The sequence below is a fragment of the Rhinolophus sinicus genome, chromosome 17 (genome assembly GCF_057876585.1).
Source record: "Rhinolophus sinicus isolate RSI-liver-muscle chromosome 17, RSI-T2T, whole genome shotgun sequence".
NCBI classification, from domain to species: domain Eukaryota; kingdom Metazoa; phylum Chordata; class Mammalia; order Chiroptera; family Rhinolophidae; genus Rhinolophus; species Rhinolophus sinicus.
The window spans coordinates 183,245,968-183,272,785 of NC_142517.1; the positions used below are offsets into that span (position 1 = coordinate 183,245,968).

A 26,818-nucleotide genomic window follows, 5' to 3' on the forward strand; every position below is an offset into this window, starting at 1 on the left:
AGTTCAACTCTTCCCCAGTTATCCTGTAAATGCCTCTTTCTTTTTTTTTCAGTTCAATTTTTTTTTTTAACGTTTCAATTATAGTTGACATACAATATTAGTTTCAGGTGTACAACACAGTGATTAGACATTTATATAACTTATGATGTGATCACCCACATAAATCTAGTACCCATCCAACACCATTCTTTCTATTCTCACTTTCACCCCCATCCCACCCTCCAGCCCACTCCTCACCACCTTCTTACCAGATTTACTACAATAACTACTTAAAGAGGCTCTTGTACTTTATCTCAATACATCTACCTATCACATTAACTTTTCTAAGCCACAAAAGATCATCGGATCACCTTTCCTAAACAGCAATGTACCCTTAGTTAAGGTTCTTAATATGGAACTCAAGATTCTGCATAGTCCAGTCGCAATCCACCTTTCAAGCTCATCCAAGTTCTCTTTGATAATAAATAAATAAATAAATAAATAAATAAATAAATAAATAAATAAATAAATAAATAAAAAACAAATAAAACAACCTCTCCCAGCCAGCCTGGCCTTGTCCTCATTTTGGCCCCTCGGTGTGGTTTCAACCTCAAACTATTGTTGTATGAGGTTTCCCTGACTTCAAGTGATTTCCCATCTCTTCTCTAACTGTCCTAATCCCATCCAATTTAGCACATAATTTAGGTCATCTACACAAGGCCACCACCACCAGCCTCCTCTTTCTTGGCCTTTCTTTATTATCTGCCTCCTCAGCACAAAGTTGGCACCTTAATACCAAACTGTCTAGAGGCTAGGACCATGTTTTATATATCCTCATCTCCCCTAAGCTTTTCCTCAGAACCCTGAACAAAACTAAGCTGTCACCAGTGCCTGTAATCCATTTTAACTTGATTTCTGCTGACTCCACATTGCTCAGATAGTGTTGGTAGGTAAAGGTCTGATAGAGCAGGAGCCTGGGAGTTTGATGGGAGATGACTGGCTTATCAGAATGGAAAAAAAAAATTTTTTTTACTTGTTTGCTGTTGTTTGTTTGTTTTTCCCTTGCAGCAAGCCCTAGAGCATAATTCATTTCTTACTGCTGAGAGAAAAATTGAGCAAGGAAATGTAGAGCAAGCCTTTAAACATGTTGATCAAATCATTGAAGGTAAGTGGTCTTGGGCCAGAAAAATGAAGCCTCTGAAGTTGAAAACTCTAAATTCAATCAGTTGGTTTGAAAAATACTGAAACTCTGAGTCAAAACTTCTCAACTCTAGTGTGAATTTTAAATCATAATTTAAATGCGCAAATAATAAACTTACAGCTTGATGAAATTTTACATAGGTAGAAATCCACATCAAAATAAAGAACATTTCCAGCACCCCAGAAAGTTTCCTTGTGCCCCCTTTAGGTCAGTAACCTTCCAAAAGGTCTTAGTCTAACTTTTGTCACTATAGATTAGTTTTACCTGTTTTGAATTTTATATAAATGGAAGCTAGAGTGTAACTTCTTTTGTGCCTGCTACTTTTATTCAGTTTTATGTATGGAAAAATTCATACATGTTGTTGCATAGATCAGTAGTTTTTTGTTTTTTTTTTTTCTTGTTCAAGAGTATTCCATTGTATAAATATAACACAATTTATTTATTTATCTATTCTGGACATTTGAGTTGGTTTCAATTTGGGACTATTATGAATAAAGTTTCTAAAACACTACTGAGGATGAAAAATGGGAGCCATAATAAATGTAATTAAAAGTAATCTCACAAGGTGATCTGATCATAAATTCCTGCCTGGGCGGGTCATGATGGGTAGTCACACCCCAGGCATATACCGTATTTTGCTGTATATTATGTGTGCACTTTTTGCCCAAATTTGTGAGGGAAAAATAAGAATGCACATTATACATGAGTAGTACTAATTCTGTATCTACATAAATGTTTTTAATTATTTTATGCTTATGAGTTAAAGTGTAACTCTAGAAATCAATACGATATCCATATGCAAAATAATACCCTGGAATACGATAATCGGTTTTGTTGAACTTACGACAAACTCACAATGACAGAGTTCTTGGCCTTCTATGATGCACAAATGTCATAAATGTGTTACCAGTACATAAAATTTCTTGTATGTTGTATCTGTTCTTGTCTTTTGTAATTATTTGTTACATAAAATTTCTTTTACCATAATATGTTAAAAAATAAATGCTAAAAAAAATAAAAATAAAAATAAATAAACACATAAATAAATGCTAAAATTCCTTTATAATACAAAAAAACAAGTACCTAAATGTAAACAAATAAAAATTTGAATTAAAAATTAAAACAAAAGATTTTGTTCCCATGAAAGTTTAGGCCAAAAATGTGGGTGCACGTTAAACATGGGAGTGCATTATACACAGCAAAATACGGTAACTCCTTTAGTAAAAGGTTTCTCTTTGCCTTAAGCAAGCCCTGTCCTGTCCATTGTTTCTGTGCATCTAGGTTAATACACCTTTTTTTTTTAGTTTCATGTGTACAAAACACTGTACTAGTTAGACATTTATCATTTATACTCCTCACAAAGTGATATCCCCCTCACAAAGTGATAAATACACCTTTGAAATGCATTTTTTTCAAACCACCCTCAAGGAAATACATAATCTGTTAACTATCCTGTAATCCAATCCTCCCACCTTCATGTACTCTTCCTTAGGTTTTCTTCTTAATTCCAAATGTATAAAAGAAATTATAAAACTGTTATTCTCTGAAGCATTTAAGGTCTTATTTCCCAGCAATGTTGTCAGTTTGACTTAAAAAACTCATAAAAATTCTCCATAGGTTTGGACGTTTTCATATCGACACTATTACACACGTATTTGGTGAACATGGGCACTCGTTTCCAATGGAACATACCCAGGAGTAAAATTGTCAAATAATAGTGTTTTTATATGTTTACCTTTATAAGTTAATGCCAAACATTTAAAGAATCATTTCAATTTTATTCCTATTAACAATTATGAAAGTTTCATTGTTCAGTTGTTATTGTTAGTTTTTTTAATTTTATGTAATTGATGGGTGTATAGTAGTATCTCATTGTGGATTTAACTGAATTTCTTTAATGACTAATGATGAAACTTTTTCATATGTACATTAGCTTTTTTAATGTGTTCTTTGGTGAATGGTTGTTCAAGGCTATTGCCTGTTTTTTAATTAATTAAATTTAAAATGATCATTAATTATGATTATATATTATTGATTTTAATTTATAATATAATAATTTATTTACTTACAGATTTATAGAAGATTTTATGTTTTTGAAATGAATTCTTTGTTGGTTATGGGTATTGCACATTTCTTTTCTCAGCCTGCAAATTGCATTTTCATTGCCTTCGTGGTTTCTTTTCATGAACAAAAGTTCATGATTTTCATGAAGTCCAATTTATGAGTCTTTTTTATGGTTTGTGCTTTGGTGCCATGAAGAAATTTTTGCCTATTCACAGATCATGAAGATGTTTTCCTATGGTTTCTCCTAGAAGCTTGATAAAATGTTTAGCTTTGACATTTACATCTATGATCCATCTCAAATTAACTTCTCTGTATGGTGTGAGACAGGGGTCAAGTTTCAATTTTTTTCAAGTGGATATCCAATTGACCTAGCACCGTTCATTAAAGACTGTTTTTTCCTGTATTGAATTGCAGTGCAGCTTTTCTTGTTTTCCAGGTGTCTACATATTATATATATTGTTCTATTTCTGAACTCTCTATTATATTCTACTCATCTGCTTATCTATCTTTCTGCTAATATCACACTATCTTACTTGCTGTAACTTGAAATATGATAATGTAAGGCCCTTTTGCTACGTCTTCTTCAATATGACTTTCATTATTATGGGTTCTTGGCATTTCTGTATGCATTTATCATCAGTTCATTAATATCCACTAATAATAATTTGCTGGGATTTTGAGGGGGATTGCACTGAAACAATATCAATTTGAGAGAACTGAAATTTTAACATTAAGTTCCAATCCATGAACATGGTAGACCCTGCTTTTACTTAGGTTCACTTTAATTCCTCTTAGTAAATTTGTAGTTTTCACTGTAGTGACCTTGCACATGCTCCCTAATGTTTATTCCTAGTATTTGATGTTTTTGATGCTGCTATAAATGACATTTTCATTTAATTTTCTACTTGTGTTTAATATATAAAAACACAATTAGTTTTTGTATATTTATCATATATCCAGGAACTTTGCTGAATTTACTTACTACTTAATAGTCTCATAGATTCTCTTGAATTTTCTATACAAATCATATCACAACAGTTTTGTTTATCTTTTCTAATCTTGATACTATTTATTTGTTTGTTTGTTTGTTTGTTTGTTTTGACTTACTGCACAGGCTAGACCTAGTTAGTATGATTTTTTAAAATACCAATATCCAGATCCCAATGAAATCAGAACCTTGTAGTATAGGGTCAGAGTATTAGTATTTTCTTTAAAGCTACCTAGGTGGGTGATTTCAAGGTGTGGCCAGAGTTGAGAACCACAACTATCTCTACTAAGAGTATCACTACTGGTCTTAGGTAAGAGAAAAATAATGATTTTCACAGGATCTATTACCGACTTCTAAATAACTGGAATGGCAAGTGCTATAAGCTCTTATCTTTTACTAAAACATCAGAAATACCTTTAGAATACTTGTTTCCCAACATCATTTTGTTTAAGCAGAAAATGTAGGCTCTCTTCCAATTATAAAAAGTATTCACTGCCTTAGAATAGTTAGATACAACGAGGAAAGTCATGAGCGATGCTCAGAGTTTTGACAGTATCTACTACTTGTGCCAAACATTCATTACTTCGTAATGGATTTTATAAAACTAAATGAGATTTTACAAAGCCTATAAACTTAAAGGTTAGTTAGTAACAATAATAATATCAGATGGCATTTATCAAGTACTTACTGTGCCAGACACCATGCTAAGTCTTTTATATGTATTATTTAATCCTGACTTCAACCCTAAGAAATGAGTTATTATTAAACCTATTTTAAGCTTCTTAGTATTTACTCCTTACTATTAATATACAAGCAGAACAACTCTGAAAAGAAACATATTGGTAGCTCTATTTTACAGACGAGGAAACTGAGGCTCAGAAAAGTTTGGTAATTTGTTGAGGTCTCATATCTAATTAGCAATAGAACCAGGACTGGAGCCCAGGACTAGATGACCCAAAGGTCCTTGCTCTTAACCACAATTGTATATTTTCTTTTAATTTTTATACTTACCCTAAGAGCATCAGAGTGACAAGGTGCTAGCTCTTTGTCATTCAGGATTTTGACCATTGTGGGAATTCAAAATTTTGGCACAAGTGGGAGATTTGAAATACAAAGGAAATTTGGAGTTTAGGTAGAGTATGCCAACATAGAAAAACAGTGTAGTTAAGAGCATGGATCCTGGACTCAGGTGCCTGGGTTTGAATCCCAGCTGTTATTTACTGGCTGTGCGGCATTGAACAGCTTAGCTTACTTAACTTTACCATGTCAGTTTCCTAGTAATACTTGCTTCATGAAGTTAGTATGGGGATTAAATGAATTCATTATCTGCAAAGTGCTAAGCCTCAGAGCAATGCCCAGCATATTGTAAAAATTGTAATTGTTAAATAAATTTGGGTGTAGATTAAATTCAGTCTATACATGCAAAGCTTTTTTTTTTTTTATAGGGCTTTTTGCATGGCTCATATTCTATTTTCCCAAGAAATAGTTTCAAGAAATCCTTTGACCCCTGGCAAAACAATTCATGTATTTTAACAACACAGGAGTCTTTTGGCAAGTTTTAAAGTTAAAATACTGCCTTTGAAATATTTAAACTAAGGCCAAACACCTCTCTTGTTACAGCCTACAAAATGATAAGGATATATAAATAGGCAAAAAAAATCTCAGACAAAACAGTAAGAACAGGCTAGTTTTAGTGTAGGGAACAGTTCTGCCATTTTAAACCTTTGTGTCCTTTAGCAAGCTACTTATCCTTTCTGTAATCCTAATTCTGTAATTCAATTCAATAATCCTAATGCCACCTAATTAAGGTACGTGTTATTATTACCCACCATTTTATAGATGAGGAAATGAGGGTTTAATAACTTGGCCAAATTCACTGAGCAAGGAGATGACAGCCTGGATATGTGGTCAGGGTAATCTGTGCGCTCAAGTCCAACACACCGAGGATCTCACCACCCCACTAGACAGATGAGGAAACTGGGGCCAAAAAAAGGGGAGTGAATTACCCAGGGTCATGTAGCTGGTTGGGCACAGTGAGGCTTAATTAGAAAACGTGTTTTAACCAAATGGTACAAAGTTCAGTTCTCCGTAAGCTGAAGCAACTCACTTTTGATAAACCAAACACTGAGAGCCCCCAAATTGAGATTTTCAAGTAAACATTGTCCTGTGTTTATGCTTTACAGGTGAGGTCCATGTGGAAGGACAGGAACATTTTTACATGGAAACACAAACTATCTTGGCTATCCCAAAAACAGAAGATAAAGAAATGGTGATACACCTTGGAATGCAGTATCCAACTTATGTACAGGTAACAAGGTATTTTTGGAAAATGAGACTCCAGATGACTATGTGACGTGAGGCCCTTACAACCAGGCATTCTGCTCTAGGGGCCTTTTGACTCCTCACACTCCCACGCCTCAAACTTGCTGCCCACTTGACATTAGCTAAAGTTTGGAATGAAGAAATGGGGTAAACGTTTACCTACGAAGCTAGACCTTTCAAAGAGATCTGAAATTCTTGCTGCCTTCCAAAATACAGGGCAAAGTTTATCTTTCTTTTATAACAATTGATAGTGTAAAACTTAATCTCAGGGGAGGTCAAAACCTTAGTATTATATTACATTTACATTTCCCTTTGTGGTTCATTCATCTGCATTGCTTTTCTTTTTCTTTCCTTCTTTTTTTTTTATTAGTTTCAGATGTATAAAGCAATGTAATCGTTAGATATTTACACCCCTCACAAAGTGATAACCCTCCTCCCCCAATCTATTACCTCTCTGACATCGTATATGGCTGGTACAGTTTCATTGACTGTTCCCTATGCTGTACTCTATATCCCGTGAATTGCTTTTCGGTACGAATGTTGTATTGGTGGTACACCAATTCATGTATTGGTGGTACACGTATATTTAAATTTCTCTTTGTGGTTCATTTGTGTTGCTTCTCTATATGAATGTTTTCGTGTATTGGTTGTGCATATGTAAAGCGATTGCATTTCCAAGATATTTCAGCCCGGCACAGTAGCATGTGAGTTAGTCCTGTTCCAGTGGTTGGGATGTAAGGCATTGCCATCCCCAGGCAAGTAAAGAAAATCCTCTGACATTCCTTTCTTCTGAAATGTGGAGTTGTAGGTCCTAGAAGAGTACCAGACACAGGGGAATACTTAAAAACTTATACTGGGAGGAGGCGTAATGACAGCATCACTGCGGGAAAAGCTGGGGCTTCCTGGTGGAGCACAGTGAGTTGGTACCTTACGGTCCTAAGACAGTGGACAGGTTTGATGGGAGGATGAAGCTACCAGCTGCCATTCAAGGCAAAATGAAAGGGTAGGGGACTGATGTCGATCTGGGATTTGGCTGCGGCCTCCACAGTTGCAAGTTTTGAAGTGGACAAAGGAGTGAGGCGATATGGGCTTTGTCCCCAAGCAGCTACATGGTCTTCTACTAGTCATTGGGCAGCAATATCTTTTTCTGTAAATTGAGGAAGGTGACAAATATCACCTCTGAGGTCTCTTTTAGTAGACAGTATCTGGCTCTGGGCTCCAAAGGGATAACGTGTATGTGTCAATGTCATCCTTGCTGTCTACCATCAATACCTCTTAGGGTACAACCAGTCAGCTCCATGACAGAAGGCATTTCCCAGGGGTAACTAGGACACTGGGTACTCATAGCCCACAGGAACCTGAGGCAGTATCAAAAGCAGGCCCAGTAAGGATTTGAATAGACATTTCTCCAACGGTCTGTGAATGACTAATATGCACATGAAAAGATGTCCAGCATCATTAGTCACTAGGGAAATGCAAATCAAAACTACAAAAATACCACTCCATCTACACTAGAATATATAATCAAATGACAGACAATAACTAGTGTTGGCAAGGATGTGGAGAAACTAGAACTGCCATACATTGGTGATGGGGATGAAAAATGGCACAGTCACTTTGGAAAACAGTTTGGCATTTTCTCAGGATGTTAAAAATAGAGTGACCACATAACCCAGCAATCCCATGACTAGGTATCTATCTACCCAAGAGAAATGAAAACATCTGACCACACAAAAACTTCTACACAAGTGTTCATAGCAGCACTGTTCACAATATCCAAAATTGGGAACAATGCAAACGTTCATCAACTAATAAATGGATTGTTTAAAAACTGATAATGCTATACAATGGAATATTACTCAGCCATTAAAAATGGAGTACTGATATATGCTACAACATAGATGAACTTTGAAAACACAATGCTGAGTGAAAGAAGCCAGTCACAAAAGACCACATATGGTATTATTCACTTACATAAAATGTTTAGAACAGGCTAATCGATAGGAAAGCAGATTAGTGGTTGTCTCATAGTGAGGGTGTTAGGGGGAGTTGAGGTTGGGAGAGACTAGGAGTGACTGCTTAACAGATCTAAGGTTTCTTTGAGGATGCTTAAAACGTTCTAAAATTAGATTGTGATGAGGGTTGTGTCGTTCTGTAAATGTTGTATTTGTTGAATTACTGAATTTCTTTTGTTAAGCAGAGGGGAAGTACATGAGTGAAGAAATATACTATTAAATTGCACTTATGTGGCTTCGGGGACTTACCTCTTGCAGGAATTTGTGGCTACAGCACTAAACGTCCCAAGAAGTAGAATCGCCTGCCACATGAGACGAGCTGGAGGAGCATTTGGGGGGAAAGTAACCAAGCCCGCATTGCTAGCTGCTATCACTGCTGTGGCCGCCAACAAGTAAGAGTCGCAGCAACAGCTATTGATGTCAGAAGTCCTAGCAGGGCAGATGCCACCCACACCCTTCCAGCCTTGCATCCCAGCTTTCATTCCATAGGCCATAGCCTTTCATTTCCAAAGGATATGTATGGTCAGCATGTGGGTGAAATGACATTGGACCTGGAGCCAGAGGATCTGTGTTCAAGTCCTGCTCTCCTCACTCGTTCACAAGGTCACGTTAGCAAGTCGCCTCAGTTTCCTCACCCGTAAAGTGGGGAAAATAATATCTACCTGTTTCACAAGACAGCTGTGTGGAATGAATGCAATCATTGTAAATTTTGACTCATTGCACACACATAACTAGTATTACTTTTTCGTGAACTGCATTGACTTTCACTCTTTAAAATGCTTGTTTTAAATCATTAGAATAAATCAAGCATGAGATGGCTGAGTGGAGGGATGGTCAAAGCCCCAAACTTACAAGGGACACGTTTGGTCATGAAATACACCAGAGTCTGCTGGTGCCTGGGAATGTTCATTTAGTCTCTGTATCATCCGGATGTAATAACCAGACACAAGAATAGCCATGACTTTTGTGAACCTGTACATACCAAAGTTCATTAAGAATGTTCAGGAAAAACTTAACTTATCCCAGTCTATAGCTGCAAAAAGAAAACTGTGAATATCTTAGTTGTGTGGTACTTCCAACGATAAAAGAACATTGTCCTAAAGTACAGGTGTGTAGTTACTGGAAGCATTCCCTTAGAAGCCAGAGGAGTCTTTAATGGGTACTTTAAGAAAGGGAGTCTGAATGCAGGGGGTTAAGCTGGATGGGGCATTGGTTTGCAACCCTTTCAGCCTCAATATTCCCCTTATGGAAAGTATTTAATGCCCCCTTGAATACCCAAATTGATAAATTGATAATAATATAACCTGATACATATAATTGCAAAATATTCATACAATGCCTTAATGTAATATAAAAAACAAATAAAAGGAAGGTAACTTTTAACCAAATAATGTATCATTTCAATAATTAAATTCTCAGATATGACTAAACTAGAATGATAATAGTAATAGGTTTTTGTTTGTTTCTTTGTTTTTATATTTTAATGCCCTCACAGCAACCACTATTGGTTTAAGTTATGTTACTGCCCCCATTGAAAGCCACTAACCTAGATTATCTCCAGACGCCTTTCATCATCTCTATGTTTCTACAACTTTATGAAGCATCCAGCATATTAACAGTCGTTTCCTATAGGACTGGCCGCCCAATCCGGTTTATTCTAGAGCGTGGTGATGACATGCTGATAACTGCTGGCCGTCACCCACTCCTCGGAAAATACAAAGTGAGTGAAAGCAAAATTTTCAGGAACCTGCCTAAAACACTGTTCAGTGATACCTAGCCAATAGTAAAGACAATTACTAACTTCCACACCAATCGAAAGGGGTATTTGGATGCTACCTAAAACTAATCAGAACTTGCTGTTGGAATCATGGTCAACTTAGTCACCATCTTCAGTGTTCCTCTGGTGACTGTCACATCAATTATGTGCAGAAGTTGGGTGTGGATTGGCAACTGTGATCAGACGTGTTTGTGTACAACATGGTCTGCTTTTAAAGGACGGTTAAAAAAATTGTTTTTACTTGTTATATCACTTTTCAGATTGGATTCATGAACAATGGTGTGATCAAATCTGCTGATGTTGAATATTATATCAATGGTGGATGCACTCCTGATGAATCTGAGTTGGTAAATGAGAAATACACCTTTCTGTAGGTTATCTCTTAGCTGTATGTGCCACCCTTTATCTGCAGGAATATTTGTCTTATAAATTAGATAGATTCTGTGAAAGATTCAAGTTAGAGATAAAATGTGATTAAGTGGTTTTGAATATTTGATAAATAAGAAGTTTTGTTTTGTTTGCTTTAATTCAGGTGATAGAGTTCATTGTGCTGAAATCTGAAAATGCATATTATATTCCTAATTTCCGGTGCCGGGGCAGGGCTTGCAAAACCAATTTGCCATCCAACACTGCCTTTCGAGGATTTGGCTTTCCCCAGAGTACAGTGGTAGTTGAAGCTTATATAACTGCTGTGGCATCTCAGTGCAACTTATCACCTGAAGAGGTAAGTAATCAGTCAGAACCCCCTAACAAAATTCTGACATCATTTGGTTCAAATGTATACGGAGCACCTACGTATAGCCTTATATCAGCTTCTAAGTAGATTTAAAGAAATAAAATATATTATCTATCAGTTAGCTTTTGCTGGGTAACAAGTCAATCATAAAATTTAGTGTATTAAAACAACAAATAGTATTTCTTCTGATGCTTTAAGTCAGCTGCTGGGTAGCTCTTCTGCTCTGGGTGATAATTGTTGGTAACATTACATAGATTTCAAGTGTACAATTATATAAAACATTATCTATATCTTACATTGTGTGTTCACCATCCAGAGTCAGTTCTCTTTCCATCACCATATGTTAGACCCCGTTTACCCTTTCCTAGAGCCCCTCTCCCCCTTAGCCCCTGTAACCCCTAAACTATTGTCTATATCTATGAGTTTTGGTTTCTTCATTTGTTTGTCCTGTTCTTTTATTGTTTTCAGTTTTGTATACCACATATCAGTGAAATCATATGGTTCTCTATTTTTTTCTTTCTGACTTATTTCACTTAGCATTATAATCTCAAGATCCATCCATGTTGTCATAAATGGTACTATTTCATCTTTTCTTGCCACCGAAGAGTGTTCCATTGCGTCTATATACCACAACTTCTTTATCCATTCATCTATTGGAGGACATTTTGGTTCTTTCCATGTCTCGGCAACTGTAAATAAAGCTGCAATGAACACTGGAGCACACATGCCTTTATGGATAAACGTTTTCAGATTTCTTTGGGTAGATACCCAGGAGAGGGATTTCTGGGTCATATGGTAATTCTATTCTCCATTTTTTGAGGAACCTCCACACTGCTTTCCATAGCAGCTGCACCAATCTGCATTCCCACCAACAGTGTATGAGGGTTCCTTTTTCTCCACAGCCTCTCCAACACTTGTTACTATTTGTCCTGTTGATGATAGCCATTCTGACTGGGGTGAGGTGATATCTCATTGTGGTTTTTATTGGCATTTCTCTGATGATTAGTGATGTTGGGCATTTTTTCATATGTCTATTGGCCATTTGTATGTCCTCTTTGGAGAAATATCCCTTCAGGTCCTCTGCCCATTTTTCAACTGGGTTGTTTGTTTTTTGTTGTTGTTGAGTTGTATGAGTTCCTTGTATATTTTGGATATTAGCCCCTTATCAGATGCATTGTTTGCAAAAATCTTTGCCTCTTTAGTTTGGTTGCCTCTTTATTTTGTCGATGGTTTCTTTTGCTCTGCAGAAGCTTTTAAGTTTGATATAGTCTCATTCATTTATTTTAGCTTTTGCTTCCCTTGCCTTTGGAGTCAAATTCATAAAATGTTCGTTGAACCCGAGGTCCATAAGTTTAATACCTATGTTTTCTTTTATGCAGTTTATTGTGTCAGATCTTAAGCTTAGGTCTTTGATCCATTTTGAATTACTTTTAATACACGATGACAGATATCAGTCCAGTTTCATTCTTTTGCACGTGGCTTTCCAATTCTCGCAGTACCATTTATTGAAGAGGCTGTCTTTTCTCCATTGTATGTTTTTGGCTTCTTTGTCAAAAATTATCTCTCCATATTTATGTGTATTTTTTTCTGAGTTCTCAATTCTATTCCATTGGTCTGTGTCTGTTTTTCTACCAATTCCATGCTATTTTGATTATTGTTTCCCTGTGGTACAAGCTAACGTCAGGGAGTGTGATACCTCCAGCATTGTTCTTTTTTCCTAGGATTGCTGTGGCTCTTTGGGGTCTTTTGTATTCCATACAAATCTGATGATTTTTTTTCTGTTTCTTTAAAAAATGCCATTGTGATTTTGATGGGGATTGCATTAAATCTTTATATTGCTTTGGGTAATATGGCCATTTTTATCTATGTTGATTCTTCCAATCCATGAGCAAGGAATGTCTTTCCATTTCTTTGTGTCCTCTTCAATTTCTTTCAAAAATGTCATGGTTTTCAGCATATAGGTCTTTCACATCCTTGGTTAAGTTTATTCCAAGGTATTTTTTTCTTTTTGTTGCAATTGCAAAAGGAATTTTTTTAAATTTCTTTCTCTGAGATTTCATTATCAGTATATAGGAATGCAATGGACTTTGGTACGTTGATTTATAAATTTCCCTCTTAAAACTGCTTTCGCTGCAGCCCAAAAATTTTGGTAGATGTATTTTCATTTTCATTTGTTTCTATGTATCTTTTGATCTCTCCTCTTATTTCTTCTTTGACTAGTTTGTTCTTTATAAGTATGTTGTTTAATCTCCGCATGTTTTTGTTTTTTCCTCTTTTCTTTCTGCAGTTGATATCCAATTTCAAAGCCTTGTGATCAGAGAATATGCCTGGTATGATTTCAATCTTCTTAACTTTGCTGAAGCTAGTTTTATGTCCCAATATATGGTCTATCCTTGAGAATGTTCCATGTACACTAGAAAAAAATGTATTGTCTGATGTTGTAGGATGAAGTGCTTTATAAATGTCAATTATGTCCATTTCATCTAATGTGTCATTTAGGGATGACATTTCCTTATTTTCTGTTTGGATGATCTATCCATAGCTGTCAATGATGTATTTAGGTCCCCTACTATATTGTGTTTTGGTCAATTTCTCCATTTAGTTCTTTTAGTAGTTGCTTGGTATATTTCAGTGCTCCCTGATTGGGGGCATAAATATAGATGACTGTTATGTCTTCTTGTTGTATAGTCCCCTTTATCATTATGAAATGTCCATCTTTGTCTCTTGTTACCTTTTTTATCCTGAAGTCTGTTTCATCTGATATCAGTATCGCCACACGTGATTTTCTCTGGATACCATTTGCTTGGAGTGTAAATTTCCACACTTTCACTTTGAGTCTGTGTTTGTCCTTGTAGCTGAGATGTGACTCTTGGAGGCAGCATGTTGTTGGGTTTAGTTTTTTTATCCAGTCTGCTACTCTGTACCTTTTTATTGGTGAGTTCAGTCCATTTACATTTAGGGTGATTATTGATATGTAAGGATTTCTTATCATTCTATCTTTGGTTTTCTGGTAAGACTGTGTTTCCATTGTTTCTTTGCTTTTTTGTTGTTGTCTATTATTTCTGTGTGGTGGTATTCTATGACGTTTCCCTCTGTTTCTTCTTTTATTACAGTATATATTTCAGTTCTGGATTTTTTTTTTAAAAAAAGGGTTACCCTTAAGTTCATGTAAAAAGAAGTTTCATATTTAGCGTATCCCATTTCTTCAGCACGCTTACTTTCTCCATTCCCATATTCCAGTTCAGGCCTTTATTCTCCCCCCTATTATGCTTTGGTTGTCACAAATTATCCCTATTTATGCTGGTCGAATAGCTTCCTTCAGTATTTCTTGTAGTGCAGGTTGTGTGTTAGAAAATTTCCTCAGCTTCTGAATGTCTGGAAAGGTCTTTATTCCTCCTATGTATCTAATGGATATGTTTGCTGGATATATTATTCTTGGCTCATAATTTCTCTCTTTCAACAGTTTGAATATTTGAATCCACACCTTGCTGGCTTGTAGAGTTTCTGCTGAAAAATCTAATGATAATCTAATGGGCTTTCCTTTGTAGGTTACCATCTTCTTTTCCCTGGATGCCTTGAGGATTCTTTCTTTGTCATTGATTTTTGACAGCTTCAATACAATGTGCCTTGGAGAAGGCCTGTTGAGGTTGAGGTAATTAGGTGTTCTATTTGCTTCTAGGATTTGAGGACCCAGTTCTTACCACGAGTTTAGGAAGTTCTCGTCAACTATTTATTTGAATATACTCTCTGTTCCCTTCTCTCTTTCTTCTCCTTCTGGTGTGCCCATTATTTTTATGTTGCTCTTTCTGATGGAGTCAGAAAGTTCTTGTAGAGTTCTTTCAAGTCTCATGTCTCTTTCTGCTTCCATCCGTGTCATTTCTAGATTTCTATCTTCAATGTCACTGACTCTTTCCTCCATCTGGTCAACTCTACTACCTAAGCTGGCTATTTCATTCTTCATTTCTTTTACTGAGTTCTTAATATCCAGAAATTCTATTTGGTTCTTTTTTAAAATTTCAATCTCTTTGGTAAAAATGTCATTTTGTTCTTTGATTGTGTTTCTGAGTTCATTAAACTGCCTGTCTGTGTTTTCTTGCATCTGGCTGAATTTTTTTCAGAACTGCAATCTTGAATTCTCTGTCATTTAAGTCACATATTTCCATGTCTTTAAGTTCAATTTCTGGAGACTTTTCATTTTCTTTCTGATCTGTCTTGTTATCTTGGTTATTCATGGCTATTAATAATTTATTATTTCTCTTTCTAACCTTCTACAGGAGTGGGTTCTGCAAAAAGTTGGTAGAGGCCTTTCTTTTGTTTTCTAGTAGATGTTGGTAGAATGTTTTATTTTCTCTCCGACTGCGTCTTTTATTCTCTCTCAGGCTGTAGTGTTATATTTTCTCTGCACTATTCCGGCTTCTCACACAATGGGGGAATTCTCTGGAAGATAGGCTTCTCCTCTGTTAACAGTTCTCCTAGGTTATAGGGCATTGCGTACCTGTGGGTATGCAGAGAGCTGCTGAAGTTCCAAAGATCTTTCTACACGAGGTTCAGAGCCCGTGTTTTTCAGCAGTTCTATTTACTCCTGCAGGGATCTATCCAAATAGATGGGGACAAGGGCAGGGTGGATTGTGAAAGGTGGCCCAGAGCAATGGCGGGGACCACCACCACAGCCAGTCCTGCTTCTATGGCTCCCTCCCCTTTGTGGGAACTAGTTAGGCTGCGGACCACAGTTCTCAGAACTGTAAATATTCTGTTCTTTTGATCTGACACTGCTATTGTTCTACTTTTAGCACTGGGCAGATGGGGGCGTGGTGAACTCTGGGAGGGTAGGGAGGATGCGGCTAGTCTCAGTGTCTAAGGCTTCTGTTCTCCACTCGGCAGTGAGGGCTTAAACCACTGTGTTCAGCCTTCTTCCCTCAGTCTTTGCTCCGAGGTCTCTGCCGTGAGCATCGAGTTCAGCCGTGTAATATACTGTCCCCTCCTCCCTTTGGCCATAAGTGGAGCCCCAGCAGTCTGAGATCTGCTCTCTCCCACAGCTGCAGTAGTTCTGGGATGCAGCGAGCTTGGAGCACTGAGCTAGGTCTGCGTCCTGGGTCCGCATGGCCCCGTTCTGCACTTCTCGATTCCCTCCTCTCCTGCATGCACAATTTGACCCCCTTTAGGTGAATTCAGTAGTGAGCCTCTTCATCTTGCCTGTCTGCTGTGCAGGGAGTCCTTTGTGGAGTTATTTCTGTTTAATTTGTGTAAATTCCAGGGGAGATTTCCAGAGGCTCACCTCATGCCACCATTTTTATGACAACTCACAAGCACTTTTCAAGTCTTTGCCTGCATTACCTATGTCTTGTTCCATTGGCCAAAGCAAGTCACATGGCCAATCCCAGAGTCAGTGTGAAACCGCTCAAGGGCATGAATAGGAAACATGGCATTATTACAGCCATTTATGCACACAATTCTACTGTAGTTCAGATTTGAGAAACTAATTTGAGGACAGTTGAGAATAATGAAACATTATGTAAGAGTAAAAGAAGTTTGAGTCAGAAGAATTTTGTCTCACCACTAACAAATCTTGTCACAGGGCTCATAATAGTACCTACTATGTTTCAGGATTACTGTAAAGTTAATTGAGATCATACACTTAGCCTATATCCTGGAGCACATAAAGTATTCAATAGTAGTTTCTATCATTATGATTATTGTTATTATCATTATGTATATATATTTACATTTGCATTTACATATTTATAGCCATTTAAGTAGTTGTTTCTTTTTTCAGAAAGACTTTCTTCATATCAATGTATAACAAAAACACATCTTCCATATAGAATAAGCATATATCTTTGAAATCCTTTTTATTTTCTTGTCTTTCAGATTAGAGAAATAAACATGTATAAGAGAATTAGTAAAACAGCCTTTAAGGAGATGTTTAACCCAGAACCCTTGCGAAGATGCTGGAAAGACTGTCTGGAGAAATCTTCATTCTATGCTAGGAAACGGGCTGCCGAGGAATTTAACAAAAAGAATTACTGGAAGAAAAAGGGGCTCTCCGTGATCCCCATGAAATTTACCATTGGGATGCCCCAGACCTACTATAATCAGGTGAGGTTGGGAGAAATGTTTTTCCACCAAAAACCCTTCTCCACACGACTAGCTATCTGAAAAAGGCAATCGTGAGCAACTACGTATGGTCCCCATCAGGAGAAAGAAGAAACTGGGGCAGTTTCCTATAGCAGGAAACAAAGTGGATTTAGGCAAGAACTTGGGGACCATGGGTATCCTCAGGGAAGACCTGGTGTGATGCACTACCTGAGACCTCAGAAAGCAATCAACTGATAAAGTCCAGCTCAAGGGGGTCTGGTCTTGGGCAGCGCTCCAAACATGAGTATTGAGGTACGAGGTCAAATTTCAAGTTCATGAAAGAATAGGGGAAAGCAAGAGGATCCCTTTCTCTCTTTCCTAACTTCTTAATGATGGCAGTAGGGTCATTTGAAGACAGAGCTTTCAAAAACAAATGAGTTTTGCTTTGTCTTGTGCACCTGAATCTAATTAAAAAAAAAAAAAAAAAAAAAAAAACAAATGAGAACATGCAGAGCTTCCCCATTCACACAGAAATCCAGAGTTACCATATTGAGGTTCCATGACTATTGTGCTTTCTGTTTAGTTTCACCTTAAACAGTTTTTTGTGAGGTTCTGTTACTCATTCTGCGTTTTATTTTATTATTATTATTATTATTATTATTATTATTATTATTATTAATTAGTTTCTATCCCCATCAATCTCTGAAATGTCCCCATAAGCAAATCTTTGCCAAGGAAAGAATATAGGCTTCCTCATGGTGTAGATGAGGGGTACCCAAGCTGTCTCTTATCAAAATTATATTCTGCCACAAGCTTCCTCAGAGTCCACTGACAAGGTAGCAAGCAAAATGAGAAGGAGGGAGGGGAAGGCCACGAGCCCTGAACACTTGGAGCAGACGTTCAGTCTTTCTCCCAGGGAGTACTCCTGAAACAAGAATAACAAACAAACAGACTCCCTTAAAAGGGAAAAATAAAATTTTGTGGTCTCTAAATGGTTGCTTAAATTATTTATTTTATTTTATTTAATCATGTATAACCACAAAGCAAAAATAAGCTTCTTATAGCTCTTATGCCTTTATAAAATACAAACAAATTTGGAAATTAAATAAAATAGTACTATAAGTGCCAGTAATATTCAAAATAGTAATGTTAACTTAATGTGGTAGATGATGTTGCTTTTCCAAAACTAAATATTCACAAAGTGATGGTGGTTCTGGCTTTTGATGCACTTCAAGTCATTTTGAAGTCTTTATCCTAAATGTTTGTGTGGGGTGTCCCACCTTTTGTCTCTAATATGCCCCATCAATTAAAGTAGTCCTACTTGGTGCTTCTACGATCATCAACATAAAATCTGACATGGGCTCTGAAAGCATGCGGTAATACCCTTTGATACATGGTCATCCATTACTCTTCTTAAATTGCCATGATATGGAAGCACAAAGTTTAAAAGTTCCTACAGAGAACTTGATGGTCCTGAGACTACAGTCTCAGACCCAGGAGACTGGCTTAGCTAAATTAGTTGACATTTTGAATGTGTGGTAGCAAGGACACTTGTGTATCCTTGTGGTATCAATATGGGGATAGAGGTCCCAAGGGGGTAGATGCAGGATGCTGGGGCACGTACGTGAGCATATGATGAGGACTTCTCTAAAGAAAAATTCTAATAATTTGCAGAACCGCCTGACATAGCCCAGCCTCCCACCTTCATCCCTCCTTGGTCTGGTTCCTGGAGCCACATGCCCAACCCCACAGAGGGACAAGAGCAGCTAGTTTGAAGGTGGCAGCATGGGATGGGTGTGGAAGATGCTGGGCTCAAGTTAGGTGTTGTGGTTTCCATTCCTGACTTTACCATGAACTAGGCACTGGGTTTGGCCAAGCATTCTCCTCCCTAGGCTTCCATTCCCCCACATGCAAAGTGAAGAATTTGAACTAAATCAATCGATGCCAAAGTTGGCCAATCATCAAAAACACCTGAGAGCTTAAAAAAAATATATGGGCATCTGGGCTCCACCTCCAACTTTCTAATGAATTGGAATTCCCAAAATTTGGCCATACCACACCCCCACCATAATTAAAAGGTCAGAAGTATTTGGAAACTATTAAAACATCCCAAGGTTCTCCCCGCTCCTCTAGTATCCAGTGAAAGTTGTGCCTGGAAATTTACTCATACAGGTTCCACTTACTTTAAAATTAATCTTTACGTGCAGGGAGGAAAGAATAATAAAATATTGTACAGGTTGGTGCTTTGGAGAGGCAGCTCCAAGGCAACCACACAAGTCCTCCAGGTGGGCAGGAGATGGTGGGAGTAGAGACAAGCCACCATTCACAAACCTACAGTGCTGGTTTTCAAGTCTGGGGGATATTGAAAGCGATTGTCTATGGCCACCAACCATAGCTTTCTTCTCCAATAAAAACAATGAGAGATTGGCTCAATGACGCAAAACCATTCCCTTGCAGCCTCAGCTAAACTCACAGCAACATTTGGCCACATCAGTTTCCAAACTGGTATTATAATTATTCCCCACCAGGCTGCCGCTCTAGTCCACATCTATCTCGATGGTTCTGTCTTGGTGATTCATGGTGGCTGTGAATTTGGACAAGGCCTCTACACCAAAATGATACAGGTGAGATAAGTACCCATTTTCTCTATGGTGGAAGACTAGCCCTGTATAATCACTTTAACAGCTTTTTTCTGTTGAGCAGGAGAAATACTGTCACACTAAATGCACAGCTCAATTATAAGACTCATATTTATATCAGACACACAAGACTGCATGGGGCTGATGGAAGTGGGGTGTTCAAATTGAGGAAATATGTTATATTATTCTGTCTGCATACTAAAGAACCAAGTCCATAGGTCCTCTGAAACATATGATTCAAATTTTCAAAATAAAATACTTTTCAGCTTTATGGCAACTGCTCAAAGCACTATGGTATTAATTCACATCTTCATTCAAAATGAAAACATTGAATAGGATGAGAAATTATGTCCTTAGAATTCAGTCTCCTTAGTAACTCCACGTGATTGGCTGTTATGTGTGCTAATTCACAGAAGTCGTTGAAAGAGCAAGAGATTGTTTGCAGTAGGAAATTTTCTCTTCTAATATTAAATAAGAATTTGTTGAATATGAAATTTGAGTAAAAAATGTGGGTAGATGGGGGCAAAGTTTTTCTCTCAATGAGAAATATAGAGAAGACATGTTCTTTAAGGAAATAATACTATTTAATAGTGTGTTTGGAATTAGGAAATCACAAAAATCCACAGGGCCTTCTTTAAACAGATCTTGCTTCTTTACAACAAAACCCTTATGCCTACAAAATGTCACATGAATGAAACATAATCTGCTAAATGTCTATACACCGCAGAAGAAGATGAAGGCTAAACAATGAGACTGTATGTATCTTCTAGCTTGAAGGGACTTCAAAGTTGCCTGTATGTATATCATACTATACTAGATGTCTCAGAGTGACATACTGCCACATGGCTTCTATGAAACTGGTGAAAGCGCAAGAAGATTCTTCTATGAAAGCACAAGAAGATGCTTTAGTTGGCAACATAGCTGTAGAAAGCAATGTATCTTTTACGGTGCCAATTAAAATCTTCAAACTTATAATCTACATGTAAGACCCAAGATGCTATCTTAAATGTTTATTCCTATAAGACAGCCAAGTTTGATACTCAGTTAAAAAAGAATTTTAAAGTTTTCGATTGGAGAGCAAGGGAGGCTTAGAGTCAGTGAAATAAATAATGTTTTTCTTCTGCTTCTGGCAGGTGGCTAGTCGAGAACTGAACATCCCCTCATCGTATATACACCAGTATGAAACGAGCACAATCACAGTCCCCAATGCTCTCCTCACAGCGGCGTCAATGGGGACAGACATCAACGGAAAGGCCGTGCAGGTGACTTTTCTTCCATTTCTCAGTCACCCAGGGACAATGCTGGAAGGATCCTTGTCCAGCCCCTTCTTTTATGGAAGCTGAAACTGAGGCCAGGAGAGGTCAAGTGGCTAGTTCTAGGTCACTGAGCTAATTACTGGCAGAGCAGAGACTCCAAATGTTTGGAGCTCCCTCTGTGGCCTTCTTCTGCCCTCCCCTTGCATAAAATCTACCTATAATTTTTCTAATCACTCTAAGATGACTAAAAATCCCTTGATCACTTTTATTTGCAGAAAATATCCCATTTCAATTATTGAAATGTCCAGTTCAAAATTCCAAAATGCACTTCAAATTGCAGTGTCTCTGCTACTTCCCTGCTTGGACCTGCAGGTAGAAAGCAGGTGGAGTGTCTTCTCTCCATCCCTGCCTGTACTTTGTCCCCTCTCCCCACCCAGATTCCTAGCCAACATTTCATTAATAAATAATAAATCATTAAATAATGAGAGAGAGAGGAAAGAAGGGAGGGAGGGAGGGAGGGAGGGAGGGAGGGAGGGAGGGAGGGAGGGAGGGAGGGAGAAAAGAGAAACTGAAACAGTGACAGGTGTTATGAATCAAAATAAAGAAAGTTAGGAAAAGAGAAAGTGCAAGAATTGGAGCTGCCGTCTTAGGCAGCAGGGAAACCAGGCCAGGCACTGACTGGTCATCCGTGAGCCTGGTCCTGAATGCAGCAAGGAAAGAAGCCATGTTGGTGCTTGGGAGCAGAGGGAGCTCGCTTACTGTGCTTAAGGAGCTGCAGCTGGAGCAGAAAGAGCAAAGGGGAGTGAGGTGGGAGAAGAGGTAAGACAGATAGCTGGGGGTGAGGTTGGGGTGTAAATGCTCATTGTTGAAGCTGGGTAAAGGGTTTAAGGGGGAATTGTACTATCCTCTCTACCTTTGTGTATCTTGAAATTTTCTATAATGCAAAGGAAACTGGACAAATTAATATCTGGCATTTGGAGCTTCAATAGGGGGAGGCGACCCTACCAAGGAATGTAAGGTGAGAGAATTCTCCACACAAAGAAAGCAGTTCAGGACGTCACAAAAGAATTACAAATGTTCTCTGCAATACCTCACTTTCTTAAAGGAAAACTTACCTCAGGAGAGTGTCAGACTGTTGTGTGTAAAGCTGTGCACAGGAGTATTGTGGTCAGGGCACGATAAGGGGAAGAACATCTGATATTTGGACAGGCAGGAACTGTGCTACTTGGGTTTGCCTTGGACGTGGCCCTCTTTTGGAAGGCGTCCATTTGTAATGGGGTCAGTGATTGAAAACTGAATGTACCAGCAAAGATCGATTTATGAACACTGGGATCTCGCTAATGCATGAGAAGCCAGAGACCATAACCCAAAGAGGGGATGACAGAACAGAAGGAACAGAGATGAAGAGAGGGCATGAGGTGCGTTCTAAGGCTGCGATAAATAAGTCAGGGCACACATATAAACAGATTTGTATTTGAATTCAGAGAGGAAGCCAAGCTGGGGCCCACGGACACCCAGGGGTTGGCAGCTATAATCTCAGGGGATCAAGATTTCACAGCAATAATTGAAATTGAAATTTAATTGAATTTTCCATTTCAATTAAAACAAGCACCTTTTGCATCATCAGCATGACGTTTTATAAGTGGAGTACTGCCATGAAATCTCTTTGCCTACATTTGGGACCAAGAAGTATATTTTGTATCAAGGCAACAAGGGCAAGACTTTATACGTGAATGATGTTGTCTTGAAGAGCAGATGATAGCAAGGTATAAATGCCAATGAAAATTGAATAGCAGTTTAAATAAGAAGAGTGGAGAGAAAATTGATCCATTAGCTTACACGCCATAGGCACGGTGAACTCCAAAGTATGAATGCCACAGCAGTCAAGACATCTTCTGTATTCCAGGCAGCAGTTTAGCTCCAGAAAACATGAATGACGATTAATGTTGTTATTTTGGTTTTTATTGATATATAGATTGGTCTACACACTTTGCCATTTTTGTTTTGGCTTTATCGCTATTAAAGAGCTATAACTCTAAGAAGACTCAACCTAGATTTATGTCAGCATGTACTTAAACCACATTATAATAAACATAATTTTAACACTGCAGGGTCCACAGGAATACTTGCTTCTTTCCAAGGTGTTCCATGTATTACTCAAGTATAAGAAACCCTGCTTTGAAGACTGGGAAGCAGGTTCTTCAACGGAACATCAAATTGATTGACATTTGACATTTGAATTGATTTTTAGCTATTTAGCATGTTGCTATTCCCCGTGGCTTTTATATCCTATGCCATTTGAAATATTTATTTTTAGAATGCCTGCCAAATTCTCATGGCCCGTCTTCAACCAATCATCAGGAAAAACCCTCAGGGAAGATGGGAGGACTGGGTGAGTGTTCCCCTCATCATCCCCACCAGGAAAAGGCAAGTACATCCTGTTGGGTACATGCCCCAAGCGCATGGGCTGGCTGGTGGTGTCCATTCAGGAAACGAAGTATTTATTAACATGCACTTCTGCTTTTCCAGAAGAGTGAAAGCGATGTCGGTGTCCATTGACACTTGCCTTTATCTCAGAGCCTAATTTCTCACAGAGCCTGCTAACAGCATTGGCTTGAAAGTAAAAACATACTGGCGTTGCTGCCCCAGCTCTGTCACAAGTTCCTGTGGAATGAGTTCCTCCTCCGTGTCTCAGAGCCTTGGTGTTCTCACCAGAACAATGGAGATAATAGCAGTCCTAATAGCAAAAGATTACTCTATTTTTAATAATTATTCCAATTATCACTAGTATTATTATTCCCAGCCCTACCCAGTTTGCTCCAGCTGGAAAGCTGACACATTATATCTACTGAGACAGCCAATTGAATTCTTTGGGGAAAAGCAGGTTAAAAATGCACACATACATATGTATACATGTGTGTGTGTATATACATATACATCTTCCTGTGTACATGGCTATGCACATAAGTACATGAATATGGCCTACCCCCTCCCTAATTTAGAAAGCTGAAAAGGGTGAAAAAATAATAACCTTTACACTGTGCAACTCCAAAAACTAGAGGGTCCCAGAGCACAGCTAGCAGCTGCCTTTAAGCACCTCCCTTGAAAAGCATAACCTATGGCTTTTACAAGGTGTATTGTGCTCGAGATGAATGTGGCTGCAGTGAGCAAACAAGAGGAGGCAAGCTCAGCGTGGAATTTTTCATTACTTTTCCTAAACATATTTCTTTGTAACCAATCATGCCTTCCAGATTGAAAAAGCCTTCGGAGAATCCATCAGCCTGTCAACGACTGGATATTTCAAGTAAAGGACGTTTTCACCTTGGTTTAGATCATACTTGGGCAGAGATGGTGGGCACTCATCAATCTGAACAGTGCCTGGAGCGCACTGCGGCGCTGCTGTGCCCGGTGTGAAACCTTCAGTCATGGGTCCTGGGGGTGGGGATGGAGATCCGGGGTTGGAGGGGCCAGGGACTCCTGGGTCCACAGCTGTTTACCAACCAGGAGGGACACACATCTGACCCATCCCAGTAACTGTATGCTGCAGAGTAGGGCTCAGACACTAATGGACCTTCTCCCCGTGTCCACAGTGGTACTCTTGCCTCTCTGATCACCACAGTCCCCCTCACAGAAGGGGAGACAGGCCTTCACCCAGTGGGTAGGAGCTCTGTTCATCCCCAGGACCCAGAGCACCACAGGTGATCAGACCACTGGTGGGGAAGTGCCTTTTGTTTCACTCCTGATTTCTCTTCTCAGAGGCTACCAGACAAATATGGACTGGGAGAAGGAGGAAGGTCATGCTTTTCCGTATTTTATTTACGGAGTTGCCTGTTCTGAGGTTGAAGTCGACTGTCTGACCGGGGCTCACAAGGTAAAGAGCAACATTGGTGTTCACCTTCTTCATAGTTGAACATGAACATGGATGCATTTTCTATGCTGTGAACAATAACCGCCCTGATCCTGCCGGTGGAAGATCCAGGGACAGGTAGTAAAGATCTATTTTAAATCAATAATATTAACATTTTCCATGATGTATTTTCTCTTGGCACAGCTCCTTAGGACTGACATCTTCATGGATGCTGCTTTCAGCATAAATCCAGCCGTGGACATTGGGCAGGTGCGTGATACCCGACCACCCCAAAGGGACTTTCGGTCAATTCCATTCAGAATATTATTTCCCAGAGTTCTCCAAATGGCATTTATACCTGGTGCAAGTGTTCTGCAATATGTATTATATTACACACACAAAAAAAATAGATTAAAAATCAGAAGAAAATTCAAGAAAAAGTAAACAATGGTTGTCTTTGCGTGGCAGCTATATGTGTGTTATCCTGCTTTATAATTCTCCATGACTTCTAGTTAATTAATGTACAATTAATTAACATTTATAATTAGTTACATTACATGAATACATAATAAAATTACATTAGTATTCAAATTTATATTGAATTCAATATTTAGAGAAATATAAGGGAAAAAGAAATACTTAAACACAATTTTTCCCCTTTGCTGAATTTTTGACTTTTTATCTCACAGATAAATGAAATTCATGCATCCAAAGCCTTTTTTTTAAGAGTGAAATCGTTTTTCTTGTTTATTTTGTTTTTTTAATTGGGGAATATTGGGGAACAGTGTGTTTCTCCAGAGCCCTAAGCTCCAAGTTGTGTCTTTCAGTCTAGTTGCGAAGGGCACATCTCACTGGCCCATATCAGAATCAAACCGGCAACACTGTTTTTCAGAGCTCGTGCTCTAACCAACTGAGAGAACTCCCCTCCCACCCACAGGCTTTTTAAACTTTAAGTTACAATCTTTCCAGCTATTGGTGTAGCTTTGCTTTTTTTTTTTTTTTTCTAGCCTTGTTACTCAAAGTGGGGCTAACAGACCAGCTGCATCACCTCACCCCAGACCTGCCCACCAGCTCCCAGGTGAAGTGAGGCAGCTGGTCCACAGCCTAGACCTCAGTAGCTGGACAGGTTGAGCAGCTTGGCATTAACCCTGACAGACTTGTGGTAGTTTCGTCTACCAACAGCTACCCACCCTCCTAAATCCTAAGAGATTGGTTTACCTAGATTGGCCGTTGGGTTTTCTGAGGAAAAATTTAACTGTCCCCTTAGAGTTCCTCAAAATGTGGTCCTCAGACTCTGCAACAAAAGCACCTATAGTGTTTATTGGAAATGTGGATTCCTATGCCCACCCAGGCGCAGACTTCTCCATCATAACTTTGCTAAACTGGGACTTGTAATCTGCCCATTTAATCCGTACCTGAAACTCATCTTAAGTCTGTAAAGTTTGAGAACCAAAGCTAGCCTCAGGCCTCAACTCCCTTTCCGCTTCCTATCTCCTCCTCCCAGCTTGTTCCTGCCTCTTTATTGCTTAAGCAAAGGCAAAAATATAGATGTTATGATAGGGAAAACACTATGTTGGTCCCATTGGAAAAGGAAAGAAAACCAGAAGTGTGTTAGACTGGAACTCTTGGACTTCAGTCTTTCCTTTAGGGGCAAGCATTTGGAAAGACCCACATGCAGCATCTAAGTTTGTTTACAAATCAATAAAATGCAAACTGTGACTTTCCTTCAATTTGTTTAACCTCAAGGCAGACAACCCCTTTAAATAGGACCTTAAGCCTTTTTCTCTAAGATCATAATAGCTTGCAATTAAAACTCAACATGGCTTTTAACAAAAAAATATTTAATTTAATAGAAATATTTCTTCCAACCCACCTTGTTTAACATTGATCTACTCTCCATGGTAATTTATAAAAGGAAG

General features: G+C 38.3%; 1 protein-coding gene across 1 annotated transcript in view; it reads left to right on the forward strand.

Moving 5' to 3' along the window:
• The window catches only part of LOC109455121 (aldehyde oxidase 4-like), a 113,649-nt gene that overhangs the window by 81,469 nt on the left and 5,362 nt on the right, over positions 1-26,818 (forward strand). The window contains exons 23-35 of the mRNA XM_088793953.1: positions 1,048-1,144; positions 6,416-6,540; positions 8,828-8,961; positions 10,202-10,289; positions 10,607-10,693; positions 10,879-11,070; positions 16,951-17,178; positions 19,686-19,781; positions 20,930-21,058; positions 23,370-23,444; positions 24,304-24,356; positions 24,809-24,923; positions 25,104-25,169. Of these exons, the coding sequence (XP_088650079.1) occupies positions 1,048-1,144; positions 6,416-6,540; positions 8,828-8,961; positions 10,202-10,289; positions 10,607-10,693; positions 10,879-11,070; positions 16,951-17,178; positions 19,686-19,781; positions 20,930-21,058; positions 23,370-23,444; positions 24,304-24,356; positions 24,809-24,923; positions 25,104-25,169 (1,485 nt within the window). The remainder of the gene's footprint in view (positions 1-1,047; positions 1,145-6,415; positions 6,541-8,827; positions 8,962-10,201; positions 10,290-10,606; positions 10,694-10,878; positions 11,071-16,950; positions 17,179-19,685; positions 19,782-20,929; positions 21,059-23,369; positions 23,445-24,303; positions 24,357-24,808; positions 24,924-25,103; positions 25,170-26,818) is intronic.